The 18,063-nt window shown below is 45.4% G+C and overlaps 2 protein-coding genes across 8 annotated transcripts in view; one reads left to right on the plus strand and one right to left on the minus strand.

The window, feature by feature from the left end:
* Positions 1–6,672: 6,672 nt before the first annotated feature.
* Ebna1bp2 (EBNA1 binding protein 2) lies at positions 6,673–11,686 on the minus strand. The gene is made up of 9 exons (XM_048450468.3): positions 11,465–11,686; positions 11,301–11,384; positions 10,932–11,104; positions 10,281–10,404; positions 9,239–9,328; positions 8,902–8,977; positions 8,595–8,688; positions 7,060–7,222; positions 6,673–6,915 (listed from the first exon to the last, which is right to left on the minus strand). Exons 1-9 carry the CDS (start codon positions 11,522–11,524, stop codon positions 6,865–6,867), a joined length of 915 nt encoding a protein of 304 aa, XP_048306425.2. The 5' UTR covers positions 11,525–11,686; the 3' UTR covers positions 6,673–6,864.
* Positions 11,670–18,063, plus strand: part of Cfap57 (cilia and flagella associated protein 57) — a 73,314-nt gene continuing 66,920 nt past the window's right edge. For 3 of the 7 annotated variants that reach the window (XM_087904668.1, XM_087904671.1, XM_087904673.1), the window contains exons 1-2: positions 11,676–11,783; positions 12,036–12,213. In XM_087904668.1, coding sequence (XP_087760794.1) covers positions 12,057–12,213 — 157 coding nt within the window. In that variant the 5' untranslated portion in view covers positions 11,676–11,783; positions 12,036–12,056. Of the gene's footprint in view, positions 11,784–12,035; positions 12,214–18,063 lie in introns of all 7 variants that reach the window. The other 4 variants (XM_087904669.1, XM_087904674.1, XM_087904670.1 and 1 more) reach the window with 4 other exon arrangements.

Here is an 18,063-nt window from a genome sequence, read left to right on the forward strand (position 1 = left end):
GGCTGGCTGCTGGGCCAGCCTTCCTTCAGACCCTTTTGGACTCTGCAGATAATAGACTGTTTGTCCAAACTGAAAGAGGTCGGAAGCATCCCACGCCTGTTCACTATAAACCTGTGAACAATGTCAAGTGACACTGGTGACAATCGAAGACGTTACACTCCCCAAAACATTAGATCCAGGGGCTGTGGACCTGTAAGATGTGTCTCAGCTGGTTCCAGAAAGATGGTTGGGGACAGAAGCTTGAGGAGCCTCAACATGGATGGGAAATCCTGTTCAGGAAGAGTACCCCCAACTTCAATATGCAGACATGGAGAGCCACGCTGAGTGGGCATCTCAGCGTGCTTCCTTATGATGTTTGCTTAAAATGTATTGGTTATGTTTATCGCAACAGGATCATTTCTGTAAAATTTGTGTCTGCTTTCTGTGTGACTCCTTCAACAATTTCACTCAACAAACATGCCAAATCCCGAGTGTGCGTTGGATGTTGTCCTAGGATCGAGATGCAGCTCCCCGCCTCCTGGAGCTTGCTCGCTAGGGTGCCAGCAGCTAGAGGGTACCAACAGGTGTGGTTTTCAATGTAGACAATTGGAAAGCGGGTAGGACAAGGTAGTCCTGATGTTCAGAAATGCCTTGGCTCCAGGAAATGCTGAGAACAAAGTTCTGCTGCTCTGAAGACCCTAGAAGTAATGGCGACTTTTCAGGATGGAGACATTAGATTTTCAGAGCACCAAAAAGGCTATTGATCTTTGCACTATCAGCAAATTTGTATGGAAAATATGATGCCCTTTTGCCTGTCTGTCTCCTTTGCCAAGAGAAAAACACTGAAATAATCTATGGGGCAGCACAGTAAAATTCAAACCAAATAACTTTGTCCTCACTGAAAAAATAATAATAGAAAATAATAGAAAACTCTGATATTCCCACCGCCATGACAAATGCATCAGAAAGCAGAGGAAAACACCATCAGTATTTCCAGATTCTTCCTATGTGATGTTGTAAATCTCAACTATATGACAAACAGTTTTACATTTTTACCTACAGAACTACATGGAAAGCTTAGAGACAGGTGAAAATTGCTGAACTTTGAAATATGCCTGTCATTGTAGCTTTTCCTTTGACTTGATTGAAAAGAAGAAATAGTAAATGATTTCTTCCAGAAACCTCAAAAAATGCTTCTGAAAACTTTTTTCACCTTGATGTTAATACCGTCAGCTCAGCAGGATCTGAAATCATTTGGCATGTTTGCGGGGTTATCGAGATTAGGCTAGCCAGGTTATCATTTATGTGGCTGGAAAATCAGTTCATGTGTACAAATTTCAGATCCAATGACTTCTAACATCTTGTACTAAAAACACTGAAAGGTCCTGTTGGGCATTCAGTCTTCTATTTGCAAAGCACCCCAATCTCTTCGGTGCCTAAATAGTAAAGTTGAGGCACAGAAACAAATTTTTTTTTAATGATTTACTTATCTTTTTTATTTTATGTGCATTGGTGTGATGGTGTCAGGTCCCCTGGAACTGGATTTTCAGACAGTTGTGAGCTGCCATGTGTGTGCTGGGAATTGAACCCGGGTCCTCTTGAAGAGCAGTCAGTGCTCTTAACCGCTGAGCTATTTCTCCAGCCCCCACAGAAACAAATCTTAATTTATGATATAAAATGAGTCTGATATTTTTTAAATTATGTATATGGGTGTTCTGATTGTATGGATGTATTGCACCATATGTGTGCCTGGTACCTGCAGAGGCCAGAAGTCATCAAATCCATAAAACGAAAATCGTGAGCCTCCATGTGGGTGCTGGGAATTGAACCCAGGTCCTCTGGAAGAGCAGCCAGTGCTCTTAACTGCTGAGCCATCTCTCCAGCCCACTGAGTAGTTTCGTCCTAAGGTTAAACTCTAAATGTGATCATTGTTCCTGGATATCTGTTCCTCTCCATAGAGTCACCATAGTTCTGTAGAAAATGGCCTTTAATCTCAGAGTTCCATGGTAGTGAGACACAATCGCTCCTGGCAACACTGATCTATTCCTGAGAGAATGTTGAGCACCAAAGACTCCACCTGGAGCCTTTCTTCTTGGCAGAACTGGCCTTTGGGCAAAGAAATGCCCATACCTCAACCACTGAGATAGAGTATCCGTAAATGGATAAAACAGGACTGTCATATCCTGCCAAGATAGGGTGAGATAGTTTTGAAGTTTCTTGTCTTTGAAAATGGTATGTCAGTTACATTAGGCCTTAGCCAAAGTTGGTTGCTTCAACATTACAAATGAGACTTTGGTGACTGCCCAGGTGGTCAGTTGTCTGTCATTTGTTGCACAATTTAAAAGTTTCTCGATTGCACTTCCTGTTTACTCAAGTAATATTGCTTCCCTTCTCAGATCTTTGATGGAGTTGAAGATTAGATAATTGTAGTTACTTCCTCATGATTTAGCCAAGCTTAATTTCAATGCAATAGTTAGACTCCTTGAAATAGAATGTTTAGTAAAACTTTTGTTACACACTTTCCTTGCTTAATATTGTTTGTAATTTTATATTTGGTATCTGTTCCTATTGTATATAGTTGTATTGGGTTTGGATGGATCTTGTTTAGACAAAAAGGGGAGATGATGGGGAAACTCTTATCAACCAATCACATCTACTTAGAGTTTGGCTACCTGGGGCCCAGGTAGAAAAACTGGGAGGAACCAGGTGCGTGCGCTCTCTGTGCAGTACCCACCAGACAGATAGGACGTCGGACCTCCCACTCTTGTAGCATGAGTTTCTCCTTTTTAGCCATTAAAGTATAACTGTCATTCTTGAGCTGGTCTGGTTATTTATCGTACTGACCTAATTTGCAACAATGCAGGAAAAATTTTGTAGGATTGTTTGTTTAGTAAGCGGTAATGTAAAATAGCACACTATGATCCAAATGTTCATCTCTGTAAAGAGAAAAGGTGTCTGTCTTGTTACATCATCTGTGACACTGAATAAGCTTTTCTTTGTGAACTGAACCCAGGACCTAGCAGGGGATAAGCGGACACTCTCCCATGAAGCATCTTTTTCCAAAATTACATTGTATATTGTGCATGTGTGTGCCCACACATGTGGAAGTCAGGGGACAACTTGGAGGAGTTCTGCCCTTCTACCACGTGGGTCCCTGGAACTGAATCCAAGGCATCAGGCTTGGCAGCAAGCACCTTTAACCACTGAGCCATCTCATGGCCCACTGCTGCTTTTCTCTGCCTTGGCAAATTGTCTTCCTCCCTCCCAAGTCTGGATTCCCTTCCAACATCTTAACCATTCGTGCTTTCAATGCTGTGACTTCTGGAGGGTCCTTAAGTCTGCTGCCACTGTCACTTCCTTTGGACATCATCATGTTCACATCACTAAGTTTTCTGCCGGCGTGTCTCAGAGTGGATGTCTTGTGTCTGGAACGTCTAGTAATAACATCGCACGTCAGCCGTTTCTGCGGTAACACTGCTGCTTTCCGAGGGGTAGACCTGTCTTACAATTTTCATTTCTGTGCACACTTTTCTCTTTGCGGGTCAGTTCTCCTCAAGACTTAAATTACATGTGAGTTCATGACTGGGGACCAGGAGGCAACAGAACTACACACTGTGCTGTCCATGTGTGTCTTTTTTAAATGAGTTAACAGACACAAGGGCCGACCACAGGTAGACTGAAAAGTTGCTGACAGCACCAGACTGAGTCACTTAGGTAGTGATCCTGTGGACTGAAGGACTGGCAAGCGGTTCCCACTTTACGAAATCACTCCCAGCAACACTTCAGGGATGCAAGTGTGAAGCGTTGATAAGCTGCTGACACGTTCATAACTGAAATCCATGCACACTGCAGCTGTGCAGAGCACAAATACGCTGCCTTGGGAACTAGCTCGCTTTCGATGAAAATGACATTTACACTTCCAGCAATATGGATCCTGCTGTGCACGCTGGTCACTCTGAGGGCTGGAACGACAGAGGACATGACAGAAGTCCTACAGAAGGCTGAGCTAGTAAAACGGACTCCGCTTGCCTCTGCTCAATATTAAAGGAGACAAATCATTTCCAAATCTTTTTAAAGGGTGCATCATTCACAACTTGCTACTGCAAACTATCTCAGGATGCTCCACACAGAACTCAAAAGCTGCTGCTTCCGAGGCCCCCACTGGAACAACTAGGTGTTCTACCGCTGGACCTCACCGGCACTGCCAACTCTAATCTCAGGCCTCTGACAACACACCTGCGTGATCAGAATTTTTAGCTGAAATCAGCAAAACTACTTGTTTGGTTCTAGAAATTCACCCACATACAAAACCAGAACTGTCCCATGTGTGCACCAGTATGCCATAAGAAAACATGCAGTTTCCGCTTAATAATATATGTGGTTTCAATTTTTGCTTTCTTGAAAAAAATAAAGCATGGGTTCAGAGCCAGAGAGAGAGCAGACAAGCTGGTCACTGCCCTCTTAACACAGAGTGAGGACCAGCACCCGAAGGCCCAAGCACCCACACGCCACATCTCAGCAGCTCCAGCTGGACCAACTCATCAAACATTAAGGGAATCTGCCTGCTGTGTCTGGACACAATCTGTGACCAAGGGTTCATGTGCTGAAGGCATGTGGTCCTCAGGGTGGTGGAATGACACGGTGGCAAGTCTTTTAAGAGTCCTAGAGTAAGGTATTAGCTCCTAGAGGCATTGACACTGGCGGAATTGGTACTCATTGTCACAAAGTTCTTACAAAGTCAAAGAACAACGATGGCCCCACAACCTGTCTTCCTATAAACCCTCCCATCATCACCATGCCATGTAGCCTTCATCAGTCTGAGTGGATGGAACTGCTGTACCATCTTGAACCTACAGCCTCCAAAGCTGAGCTAAATAAATTCTTTTGGATAAAGCAACAAGGTAGATTTCTAAACAACCCCAGCAGAATAATCCTAAGCAAGGGTCTACTTAAGGACTACTGGATATAGAATGGCCTGTATTAGAAGTCTAACTTAATTGTGAGGTGAGTAATTGTTTGCATGTAAAAGGGAGACAGGGCAGAGAGGGCTATAGGTGTCTTTAATCCCAGCACTTAAATAGAGATTAGAGAGGGAGAGTGGGCAGAGTCAGGGAGTAAGCGTCACAGGAGATGGAGGCCTCCACCAGAGCCCGCAGAACCAGTAGGCCAGGACCTTGTGGTGATGCACAGATTAATGGAGATGGCTTAGTTTAGGATATAAGAGCTAGCTAGCTAAAAACACGCTTAAGCTATTGGCCAAACAGTATTGCAAATAATATAGTTTCTGAGTGATTATTTCAGGTCTAAGCGGCCAGGAATGAACGAGCAGGCTCCAACAAATAATGGGAGGCAGAGGTAGGTGGATCTCTGAGAGTTCAAGGCCAGCCTGATCTACAAGAGCTAGTTCCAGGACAGGTTCCAAAGCTACAGAGAAACCCTGTCTCGAAAAACAAAAACAAAAAAAAAAAAAAAAAAAAAAAAGCAAGTGTATATACAGCACAGCGGGGTTGACTAATCCACAGTCGTGTTATTTTAGGAGCCAGTGGGAAGCTCTGGACACAATGCAGTGAGAATGAGATAGAAACATTAATTTCCTTGACTTCATCAACACACTGTACACACATACACTATAGCCATAAATACTGAAGTAACAGATTTGGGCGGGGGAATGACAGCGCAGGCCTGTGATCCCAGCACTTGGGAGGTAAAGGGAGGAAGAATCAGCTGGAAGCCAGCTTGGGTTATATGAAACCTCTCAAAACGAGAAAATTGGAGCCAAATGTACAAGGGGATAGTTTAAAGAGGATGAAGAAGACAGTAGAAAATATTCTCAAAACTTACCCTTCCCATCCCGGGAGCACTCGGACACTGCAACTGCGGAAAGTTCCAGGGATGATGGAATGGCAGGGAGAGGAGATCACCACGCAGAACTTTCTAAAATGGAAAAATCTGAACCTGCCAAGTGTGGTGGTGCACACCTTTAAACCCAGAATAGGGAGGCAGAGGCAGGCGAATCTCTTGAGTTTGAGGACAGCCTGGTCTACACAGTGAGTTCCAGGACAGCCAGGGGAATGTAGAAAGGCCCTTTCTCAAAATATAGGTAGGTAGGTAGGTAGGTAGGTAGGTAGGTAGGTAGGTAGGTAGGTAGGTAGGTAGGTAGATAGATAGATAGATAGATAGATAGATAGATAGATAGATAGATAGATAGATAGATAGATAAAGGGGTAGGGCCCTCACCATCTTAAGCAACAATTCATGTCTGTCAAACTAAAAGCAGTTTCAGAAATGGGAGGTATACAATTTAGCTCTTTTCTTAAACAGATACTGAAAAAAATGGAACTCAACAAAAGGCACAAAGACAGGAAATAGCAGGTATAAGAAATAATGTGAGTAGCCTGGGTTTGCTAAAACAGAGACCAGGAGATGGTTTAGGGCAGACCTGGGCTGTCACAGGAAAACTGCAAGGTGGATAACATGGCAGAGCATCCAGAAAAACTAAGGACAAAAGAAGGAAAATTAGACAAGTGAAGAAACTCAAGCTGAATGAACTGAGGAAAAGCCAGCAGCTACGCCATTGGCCGTCTAATCACGCTACACTTCCTCTCCAGGGACTGGCTGTGGCAGGACCATCTGGAAGGGTGAGGAAAAAGTAAGGTATAGGCTCAGCATGCAGCTACCAAAGAAAGGCAGGACTAATAGTCAGCAATATTATTTAATATGTAAACATCTCAATCTTTTATCTCTGTTTTTGACCCAAAAGTATCTTTCATAAGTTTAATTTATTAAAAAAATTTTTCTACAAAAAAAAAAAAAAAAGACCAAAGCTCTGAGTGTTTTGAAGTCTGTACATCCGCCCTTTTTCTTGGTTCTTTAAAACGATGCTGCTCAGCGGGCTTTGCTCTTCATTTTCTGTCTTGTTCGTTTTCCTGGGCGCTTCTGCACAGACAAAACAAACAAAAAAAAATCGAAGGTAGTTAACACACTACTTGCCCTTCTGTGCCAGGATGAGAAGGAACCAAGAGGAGCAGATTTGGGGGTGGAAACAGACTGACTAGGCCCCCACCTGGACCCCTCACTTACATTTGCCCCTTTTTTCCCAGGCTTCCTGGGGCCCTTGCCGTGAGCCACCTTTGCTCGGAAGCTGGAGACATCGTCGTAGCTTTCACGAGTGTTCCATTTGGAACCTTTCTTCTTTCCACCAAAACCAAACTTCTGGTTTTTGTACCGTCGTTTGGCACTGGGCCTGGAAAAGGGGGCCCCACAGATTACTGCACTATAACCCTGACGAGCCTTATGGCCCACTGACAGACACAGGCCCCTTTCTGCAAAGATCTTAGGCACCACTGTTGCAGGTCTCTTCTTGGCCTTACGTTCACTCTACAAACCACCCAGAGAAGAAGAACTAAGAGAGAAAACCTAGAAAAGGATCTATAAACACCACCCAGCCTCCAGTCTCCACTGGAGACTCAATCCCACTCGCTCAGCCTTAGCTGTCTCCACTTCTCTGGAGGGCAAATCCAGTTAGCATTCAAATGTAACAAACTTTAAAATCTGTCAAATTCAGCCTAGCCAAAGCACCACACCTCCCCTCCTGGGCTTGTTCCAGCTGCTCTAGAGATGCCAACTTAGGATTGGTGTCTCCTACTATCTGCCCAGCACCCTGCTCATCTGACGTCTTAACCAGCCCTCACCCCACTTTTCTTCCCTGCACATGACACTTCTGAGGGACTACCGTTACTCACTGAGGCTTTTGTGTTATCACTTATATTTCCACTCCCCTGACTGCCGTTTATTTGCACACACGCACACAAACACGCGCGCGCGCGCACACACACACACACACACACAACCTCTTACCTTTTCAAAATGGGAGTGTGACCTGCTCATAACTGAGTCAAGCCAGTATCTACCCCACCCTCAATGTCAACAGGACGAAGACTCCCTAGCTCCTGGCCTCACAGTGTTTTCTAGTGAGAGCAAGCACGGGCTGCTCCTCACATGCAACCCACTGGCTCCCATCCCTGTGCCTCTGCTCACCCAGGTTCTTTCCTCCTGAAACACTTCTCTCCCACTTTCCTGCTCAGATATCCATGTCCTTCACACTAGGCTCAGGTGGGACAGTCCCCATTAGGAAGCCATTCCCAGACTGTGCCCAGACCTTAAGATGTGCTTCCACATTAATCCCCTGACATATATGGAAATCATCAACCCTGGGCCTGTGTCCACCAGGGCAGAAAGTGAGACTGAAAAGAGGAACAGTGAGCCCCGCCCCTTCGAGTCTTCATAGCCCTGGGGCACAAACCATGGCCTCAGTAAACAAAGCAACTACAAGGCTTGAAGCCTCCCTCCTAAAGAATGGCTGGACCTGGATCTGAGTTCTTGAGCTGAACTCCCCACCATCACTGAAGGTCTTGTAGTAAAACAGCCATTTGATGCTCATTTCAAATGATCCAGGTACCGATGCCCCTCCAAACACTGCTGAGGCCACAGGCCCGTCCCATGGGATCGAACTCACTGTCCCTTGAGCATCGGGACGCTACTCTGGAGGCCGTCCCTGGGGAGTTCCATCACAGGACTGACTGTTGGCCATCACAAGACAAACTGAAAGCCCTTACCCTTTACTCATCTGCTGGCTCTTAGCTCTGGCCTTTGTACTGCGTTCAGCAGGCTTCTGATCGCCCTCAAGGAAATCCAGCTTATCAGAGAAGCCTGTGAAGGAAGAAGCATTTCCATCAGCACCACTGTATTCCTAGGAAATACATCTTAAAGAGCATAACTCAGTCCCCACACCATTTCCCAAGCCTAAGCCCCATAGATTAAAAGCAAGATAACTACAGAGCACTAAATTACACTATACTCCTTTAGTTCTAAGGTACCCAATACCCAGGCTTCCCTATACCCTCAGCAGACAGACACACTGACCTTTCTGGTATTTCTTGATAGCATTCATCATGTGTTTTTTCTCCTGCTGTCTCTTCTGGAGGACCTCAGTCTGTACCTGTAAGACAGACACAAGGTCAGTCATGCATCCCAAACCATGACCCCAAAGGTTATCTATCCATCAGCTCACCTGCAGCTACCACACTGTGTTGGGTGCACCATAGTGTCCCATGGTGCCAAGTGAATCTGTGCTCAGGGATACCAGCAGACACACTTCGCCAGTAAAGCCCACAGGACCAAACACACACAGGGCAGGAACCACAGCAACCTCCCCTGGCATTCCTGGCCTTGCTCTATCCGTGCAGGTCTTCTTTCTTACCTTCTTCCCGTATTTCCTAAGTGCTCGAAGTTGCTTGGCCTTTTCAGATTTCTCCATGGCAGCCTGTTTAGTCTGCAGCTTCTGTCGAATCTAAAACACAGCATGCTGTCAGGTACTATAGGGAGCACACTGGACCAGGACTCTGGGGTTCCAGTAACTCTGAAAGCTGTGGAACTTCCCTAGTTTTCCACATACAGACAATACAGCCCCAAAGCTGAGCCTTTATGGAGGCACCAAAAGTGTCAGGGCACAGCCAGAACTTTAGAGCAGCCCTGCCTCAGCATGCTTGTTCTATTACACAAAGCCGCCTGCTTGTCACATGAGACCTGTCTCTCCCAGCCCTGTTTACGGATTAAAGCTAAACTTTAATGCCCTCTTCTAACAGGCCAGGTATATAACAAAACTCCTGCACACTGACCCTTGCCGCCCCCATCAAACACATAGATTTCACTGAAAGCGTAAGTAGTCATCAGCATGCCTGTCAGGAGAAGCTGGGCTTGTCTCGGGGTTAGCTTCTTGGGGCACCACCTAGAATCCTCTGAGATGAAGACTGAGGCCAAGGGAACAATCTAAATATTAAATATATCCTGAATGCGACATCAGGAAGTTTTTTTCCTCCCAAAGTTAAGTGACAATCAAGTCCCCCAACTCTAAACGACACTATATCCGAGTCATATATCTACCCCTCACTTTCTAGAAAACAGAGACTCAAAGAAGAAAGACCTGTCTACAAGCAGTAGTATTTTCATTGGCAAAGTGGGCCCAGAACTACAAGACTGCTGTATCTATACACCATGCCACCAACCCAACCAGGGAGGAAATACGCAAGTCTTCTTTATTACAGGGACCACACTTCTTCCAGCTCTTCTCTACCTATTGTAGCTAAGGGACTGGCACGCCTCTGAGGCAGAGACTCACACAGAAATACTGAATACAGCCAGCACAAATCCTCTTTAAAGACCACAGTAAATGAGCCAGGTGAGTAGATATACTTCACGGTGAAGCCTTGGCTTTCCAGAAGGAAAAGTTGCCTGTCTCTTACCTTTTGCATCTGCTGATCTGACTTGGCCATTTCTGCAAAATAATCGGTGGGCCGCTTGGTGGGGACTTGGAGCTGATGGAGCCGGGGTAATACTGCGAGCACTGCAGCCTGGGCCTGGCGGTAGCTGAGATTGCAGAACGGTGTGAAATAAAGGGTTGCACTGCCTCGCAGGAGTTGACTAGACTATCAACATCCCACCGGCACTAGCAAGACAAAACAAACAAAAACTGCAATAAAACTCCACTAACTCCCAATTTCATATATAAGAGACATCTCACTTTTCACTGACTTTTGAGGAGAAATGTTTCTAAAAGTAAGTCAGTTGTTTAAAACGATGAGCTTATTAAAGGTCCATTAGCACACAAACCGAACTCTTTCCCAACCTGTACTGAAAGTCCACTCACACCCTTCCCTGGGCAGTCTGTTCTAAAGACTGGATGCACCCACACTAACCTGAAATCAATTATTCTGAAATTTCCCTCAAGCAGTGTGCTGGTTCAATGATGATGAGGGAGTTGGTCTCTCAAGCAGGAGGAACCCTAGCTCCACTCTCAGGTTCGTGCTAACTCCTCGGTGCCTCTGAGGGTGCAGCCATACTACGCTCTCCTTCCCGTGATTCTCTTATCTCAAAAGACCCATAACAAGACTTACAAACTCATTTCCCTCTGGAAGTCGTCTTCTGGGTTAACACCTTTCTTCTGGTCCTTGTTCTCGGGTGTTGGCTGATTTTCACTGACTTCGGGCACTGGACCCAGGGTCACGTCAAGCCTTTCAACCCACTCCAGATCCCGTTTGAATTCGGCCAAACACTGTTTCAGACCATTCTAGGGAAGTCAGATACAGTGCCCATGAGAATCCAGAGTTTGTCTCTCTCGAGCCCAAACTCCTAAGCTCAAACACCAGCACAGGAAGCCGAACCGCCTGGTCAAGGCGCAGGGTGCATCTTTCTCAAAATAACCGGTTTCCCAAGGAGTACGGCGCCTGTGCACAGCAAAGACCCCGACCCGCGAGCGAGCTCACCACATCATTCACCGCCTTCTTCGGCTTCTCGAGCACAACATTGAGGCCTGGCTTCAGGAGTCCGCGGGAAAAAGCATCCTGCAACTACAGACCCGGGAGCGTCAGTACCAAAGAGCTCGAGTTCCCGTTCCACGCCCTGCCCCGCGAGCCCCGCTGCCGCCTACCTCCTGGTCTGAGACCAGGGACTCCTCCGACTCCGAGTCCGAGAGCGGAGGGGTGTCCATCTCGCGACCTCCCGCCTCCCGGGGTGCGCCCGCCGCTCCACGTGCCCTGAAGAAGCAAGCACCAGAGCCAGCAACTTCTCCACTAGCCGCTGGCTTTTCGACCCGGACTTCCGCTTCCGGGTGCAAAGCTTCGCTTCCGGTTTCTCGTTGCTATAGGAACGGCTCCGGCGTTTGGGCGTGCCCGGGTTGCGCCGGATCTTTAGTAGGAGTACCTACAGATCTCTGCGTGGTCTGGTAACCCAGAGTCATGAAGAGAGAGGTGAGGCGTTTCTCTGGGGTCCTCCGAAGATCCTGGGGTCGCTGAGAGCTCAAGAGAGAAAGGCAAAGAGCGGAAGGAGCCGCGGGCGTAGGGCGACGAGGAGAGCGGTCTGGGGGCGGGGCGATGGAGGGGTGAGGTGGGGTCAGAAGGGGCGGGCCAAAGGCCGAGTCCAGGACTGGGGCGGGGCCGTGGGCGGGGCGGGGACATATCACGTGCTTCTCCACGCTCACCGACTTGCTGCTTCATCTTCAGCAGTAATCTTTGACAGGTACCATGTCCACCGTGGTAGCTCAGGCGCTGCATGTTTTTGGTCTTCGGTCCCACGTGGCCAACAATATCTTCTTCTTCGATGAACAGATCATTATATTTCCTTCAGGAAATCACTGTGTGAAGTACAATCTGGATCAGAAATGGCAAAAATTCATTCCAGGTAAAAAGAAAAAAAAAAAACCTCCCCATCCTGTCACATATATGAAAGGCATGTGCTACACAGTGCCATATAAACTCAACGATTAAGAAGGTCTTTGCCAGTTGTGGTGGCGCATGTCGGTAGGATTTGCTGAAGGAGACAGAGGCAGGAGAATCACGAGTTGGAGGCCAGCCTGGGCTACACGGGAAAAAAAAAAAAAAGGTCTTTTTTTTTTTGTCAACTAGGCTGTACATGTAGTTTTATAAATGTAGACAAAATAAATGTCAATTTGCATTGTTTGGATATAGGTTAACCTGATACATGTAGTCAACATGACATGCAAAATAACACCAATTTCAAAAACATTTTTACGCTGTGGCTTGATAGAAGAGTTACTTTAAACAGTGTTTTTCTTGTACTCTCTGCAGTTGGGTTTGTCTTCACCAGACCGCTTGTTGGATCTAACAGTCCAAGAGTGTACCATCTTCACTGAACCCTTGTATGGTGGAGACACTGGAGATTTTATCCTACGTCCTTTGTTCTTTTGTTCTTTTTTTTTTTTCCCCCGAGACAGGGTTTCTCTGTAGCTTTGGAGCCTGTCCTGGAACTAGCTCTTGTAGACCAGGCTATTCTTGAACTCACAGAGATCCGCCTGCCTCTGCCTCTCAAGTGCTGGGATTAAAAGCCTGTGCCACCACCACCCAGCCTTGTTCTTTTGTTCTAAGGAACAAATAATCTTTTTTAGAACCCGACTCCTGTTTTTGTTTACATTGGTCCAGTCAATGATATTCATGACAGTTCCCCCACTTTTTTTGCATTGACCATTTTTATTCTTTCATGTGCAAATATAAAACACCACAATCATTAATGAATTGCTATTACACGAAGACCTGTGCACCCAGGCACCCAGGATCAGCCAGTTCCAAGGTTTCTCCATTGCTTTTCTCTCAACCCCACCCCTCCCACTAGCCAGCCAATCTTAGGTCACGCATATGCCACATTGGGTCTTACATTTACCACATATCTGTGTAACCCTATACAAGATATGCTTTTGTTTTCACAGTTTTCCCATTTTAGACAAATGGAATTATAATCTATGTGTTCTGTTGCTAGCATTTCTTGTTTGGTTTCATGCTTCTGTGAGTCATGCATCTTGACATAAGTGTCTGAGTCCGTTTTGTTGTGGTATAGTCTTCCAATGTGGGTTTACAGACACACACACACACACACACACACACACACACACGCTTACTATATGGCCAGTCTAGATTTGAGGGCCCTGTGGTAAACAGCAGTTAGTTTCTATTAGAGACACACTACCATTAACCATTCTTGCATTCACATATATCTGCAAAGATTTTTCAGGACACACAGCCAGAACTAAAATTTCTGAGAAATGTGATCATATTGGTTTATATTCCTACTAGCAATGCATAAAGGTCCCTATTACCTCAGCCTCACCAGCTCTTGCTATTGTTCAACTTGCTAATTTATGTGTGTGTGAGAGAGATTCCAGTGATCAAAAAAGGGATCTTGTTTTAGCTTCTATGTCTGTATTGCTAATTAAGATGGGTATCTTTACACATGTTTATGGACTATCCCTGCTTCAATTTATGTTAGATGGCTTTTATCGATTTTTAACTTTTAAATGATTTTTAATCATTTTTCTATTATTTTGTCAGTTTTGTTTGAGGAGTAGCTCTCTACATATAGTCTTCATATATTCTGTATGCTAATCATTTGTCAGATACATGTGTTAGAAATAATTCTTTTCTGCAGCCTGTGCTTTTTTTTCTCCTTGTGGTATCTTGGGATGAAGAATAATTTTAGTTTTTGTTTGGTTGGTTGGCTGGTTTGGTTTGGTTTTTTCAAGACAGTGTTTCTCTGTGTAACAGCCCTGGCTGTGCTGGAACTCACTTTGTAGACTAGGAGAGCTCAAACTCACAGAGATCCACCTGTCTCTGCCTCCCAAGTACTGGGATTAAAGGCATGAACCACCATTGCCGGGCAATAATTCTTAGTTTCAATGAAATAAGAGTGGTTTGCGCCTTTAATCCCAGCACTCAGGAGGCAGAAGCAGAAGAATCTCTGAGTTTGAGGCCAAAATGGTCTATAGAGTGAGTTTCAGGACATCCAGAGCTGTTACACAAAGAAATTGTTTCAACTCCTCCCCCTAAAAAAATAAATTATCAAACACAATGGAAACATTATATAAGAATAAACTGTATTAAATATAGTTGAGGGGTCGGGGACATAGCTAAGTGGGTAAAGTACTTGTCAGCCATGTATGAGAACCTAAATTTGAACCCACATAAAGCCAGGAGTGGTAGCACACATCTGTAATCCCATTGCTTCTGTGGAAAGATGGGAAGTAGACACAGGAGAAGCCTGTGGGCCAGCTAGCCTGACATGCGTGCGCAGCAGTGAACAGCAAAGAGACCCTGCCTCAAACAGAGTGGAAGACCCACACCCCAGGGTGTCCTCTGACCTCTACAAGTGTGCATGGCAGAGAGAGAGAGAGAGAGAGAGAGAGAGAGAGAGAGAGAGAGAGAAATAGAAATCTGTTGACTTTATTATCTTTTATTCCAGCATATTTGCCGGGCTATCACTAATTCTAATAACTTCTATGCAGATTCTGTGGGGTGTACTGCATAGACAATCACATCACAATAATAATGGTTCCTTTATCTTGTGTCACTATACTGGGAAGCAGCTCCAAAGAGAGTTGAGTAGAAGCAATAAAAATGCTCCTAGTCATCATGTTTCTGGTCATAAGAGAGAGAATCTAGGGGCTGGAGAGATGGCTCAGAGGTTAAGAGCACTCACTGTTCTTCCAGAGGTCCTGAGTTCAATTCCCAGCAACCACATGGTGGCTCACAACCATCCATAATGAGATCTGGTGCCCTCTTCTGGCATGCGGGCATACATGGAGGCAGAATGTTGTATACATAATAAATAAATAAATCTTTAAAAAAAAAGAGAGAGAATCTATTAATATTTCCTTGTAAAGAAGGGTATTTGCTATGAGCAAATGTCAGTGTCCTATATCGAGTTAAATGAATTCCTTTTTCCCAGTTTTCTGTGCTCTTGCTCTCAATGAACAGGTAGTGGATTCCCTAGTGTATATTTTCTGTATTTAATATAGATCTTTGTATATGACTTAATAACATTAAACCAACCATCATTTTATACAGACAACATCTGTGTATATTTTCTCTCAAGTTTACCAGACTTTCGTTCTTACTTGTTATAATTCATGTAGTTCAGTCAGAATCTTTTTCCATCTACATTTAGTGGTGAGACAATGTGCTCAATTCTCCAAGTTTTGGTCTGTTTGAGAATGTTTTATTTCATCTTCATTTAAGAAGATAGTTTGACTGGGTATAGAATTTTGGGGTACAGGCTTTATTCCGTTTTCTTTTGGCCACTGCTTTCTTATAGTAGTTAAGGAATTAGTAACTGGGATCTGTTTCTGTGGGTGCACAGTCTTTTCCCTGGATGTTCGTAATGCCTTCTTTGTCTGTGAGTGAGTGTGCGCATGTGCGTGTGTGCCCCGCTTCCTGTGTCATACTCTCATTTCTCATTCACATAAGGGTTCTCTCAAGCATCCTGCAGTGATTCCAGAGAACTTTAACAACTGCCTCTCCAGATGTCCTGTCTCTTCCATGCTTTCAGTTCCTTTGGGAACTTTCGACCATTTCAACTGAATCCTCATGTTTTTTAAACTCTTCCCTGGATTTCCCATTTCCTGATCTCTCTCTGTCACCTACGAGCTTCCTGATCATTTTCTTCACTGTTTTGTTTTCAGCTGTATCCAACCCACTGCTTAGTGTGTCCAGAGATTGATTGGTTGGTTGGTTGGTTGGTTGACATTTTTCATGTATATGGGTGTTTTACCTCCATTTGTGTCTGTGTACTACATGTGTATCATGCCTGTGGAGGTCAGTAGAGAGTGTCAGTCCTATGGAATTGGAGTTATGGACGATTGTGAGCTGCCATGTGGGTACTGGGAATCAAATCCAGGTCTCCTGAAGAGCAGCAAGTGCTCTTAACCACTGAGCCGTCTTCCACTCTGTATCCAGAGATTTAAATTTCAGTTGTTCTGTTAATATTCATATACCCTGCCCTGACCATTTCTCTTCTTGGAGCTTCATCTTGTGTTACCAAGAATCTCAGCTCCACATATGAGAATCCTCCCAGCCACAGGGTTCAAGTTCTTCCCACCCATCCTGTAAGCAGCTGCCCTGTGACCATCCTTCAAGCCTGGGCAAAGGGCAGAGAAAGAGGAGGACAAGACTGGTGATGATGCTGCCAGTAAGCTCAAAACCAGCCAGGCATAGCATTCCATGATCTGGAAAAGGAATTTCAGAGTTTCAGGTGTCCTGAATTTCACCTCCCAGTAAGGACTATAGCCAGAGGAGGACCAGTATAAAATATACAGACCAGAGCAGGTTCCATAGTGTCCTGATCTTAAATCAGTATGCATGAAATGAAAAGGAAAAGGGTCATGAATTTGAAAGATATGAGCTTGATCTGGCTTTTCCATTTTATAAGCTTAGTGTCCTCATCTGTTAAATCGAGCTGATGTTCAGCTGCTGTGCTCACCAAGTAATAATGAGGCTCAGACATAATCATTTGTTCATTCAACAAAAATTCACTAGGCACTTCCTAACACACACACACACACACACACACACACACACACACACACATCTGTCTTCATAGTGCCTCTGTGGCACACAGGGAGAGCAATAACAAGGATGTTAATGAGAAGGAAAGGGGCCTGGAAAGCGAAGAACTTCAAGGGAATGTGAAATGTCAAATGGTGGGCAGGAAATGGTTTACTGAGTAAATGACCATTGGTGCTGAGTGGTGGTTGTCAAGGAGCTGACCATGCTGACATAGGAAGGAGAGGGTAAAAAGGACGGTACCCTAGAAGGGTGATGAGTGTGTTAGAGGAATCTCAAAGAGGCCAGTGCAGCTAGGGCGGAGGGAATGGGGAAGCAGGGAGCAAGAGGCAAGGCAACAGTGGCAGGTGCAGCGCTTCACAGGCGTGTGATGAGAAGCCCTGGGGCAGAGCAGCGCAATGCAGCTGACCCTCCCACAAGTTCATTCTAGCTACTCTGCCTGGGGGAGAGGGGACATTTAAGGAAAAGCAAGGGTAGCCAGGAGCCCTGTTGAGAGGGCACTGCATCAGGTAAAGGGATGAGGTGCTAAAGGCAGGTTGGGGACAGTCCTTGTGGATGGTGAGGCCAGTCCGGGGTCTGTTTTGGAGTAGGCATGACTGGTTTCCTCCCAAACAGACATGGAAGCACAGAGGCAGGAAGAGCTGAGTGAGGAGACACACTTGAGGCACATAGAAGCAACTACCTGGAATAGAAAGGGGCGGTTTGGACTCCCAGGCTTCCATTAGCTCTGGGACCCACCTCCATTTAGGGATGAGGAGGGGATGAAGAACTAGTAGAAGAGGGACCAAGGAGATGGGGGTTGCTCCTGTGGGAGAGACAGAGCTATTTCAAGGATAACTGAATGAATTGGACTGAGAGCAATTTGAAGGTGTCTGACACACTAAAATCAGTCAAGAAGTCTGGGTGTGGGCCACATGAAAGTATTACCATCAGTGACTGTGTTTGCAGTGGTCCCAGAGCATTGTGTTGCCTAGTGATGCTGTAGACATCTTGCTTGAGTCCATACCACAGTCTTCACAAAACTCACTTAAGGACACAGATCTCAGCATGCTTGTTCTTGCGCAAGACATGGCTACACCAGGCACCTGCTAGTATTAAGTCTCTGGTAAGTGAGCCAATGGGTAAAACCATGGCCCCTCCACAAGCCCTGTGCTGTGGTAGAGACTAGCATGCTTTCCAGTAC

This window comes from Myodes glareolus, chromosome 3, assembly GCF_982192425.1.
Source record: "Myodes glareolus chromosome 3, mMyoGla1.1, whole genome shotgun sequence".
NCBI classification, from domain to species: Eukaryota; Metazoa; Chordata; class Mammalia; order Rodentia; family Cricetidae; genus Myodes; species Myodes glareolus.

Excerpts from the sequence above, each read along its gene's own strand:
- Ebna1bp2 (XM_048450468.3), bottom strand. The coding sequence starts at position 11,524 with ATGGACACCCCTCCGCTCTCGGACTCGGAGTCGGAGGAGTCCCTGGTC. Across the intron at positions 9,329-10,280 it reads CAGATCAGCAGATGCAAAAG|ATTCGACAGAAGCTGCAGAC; the intron begins GTAAGAGACAGG and ends GCTGTGTTTTAG. Across the intron at positions 8,689-8,901 it reads TATCAAGAAATACCAGAAAG|GCTTCTCTGATAAGCTGGAT; the intron begins GTCAGTGTGTCT and ends CTTCCTTCACAG.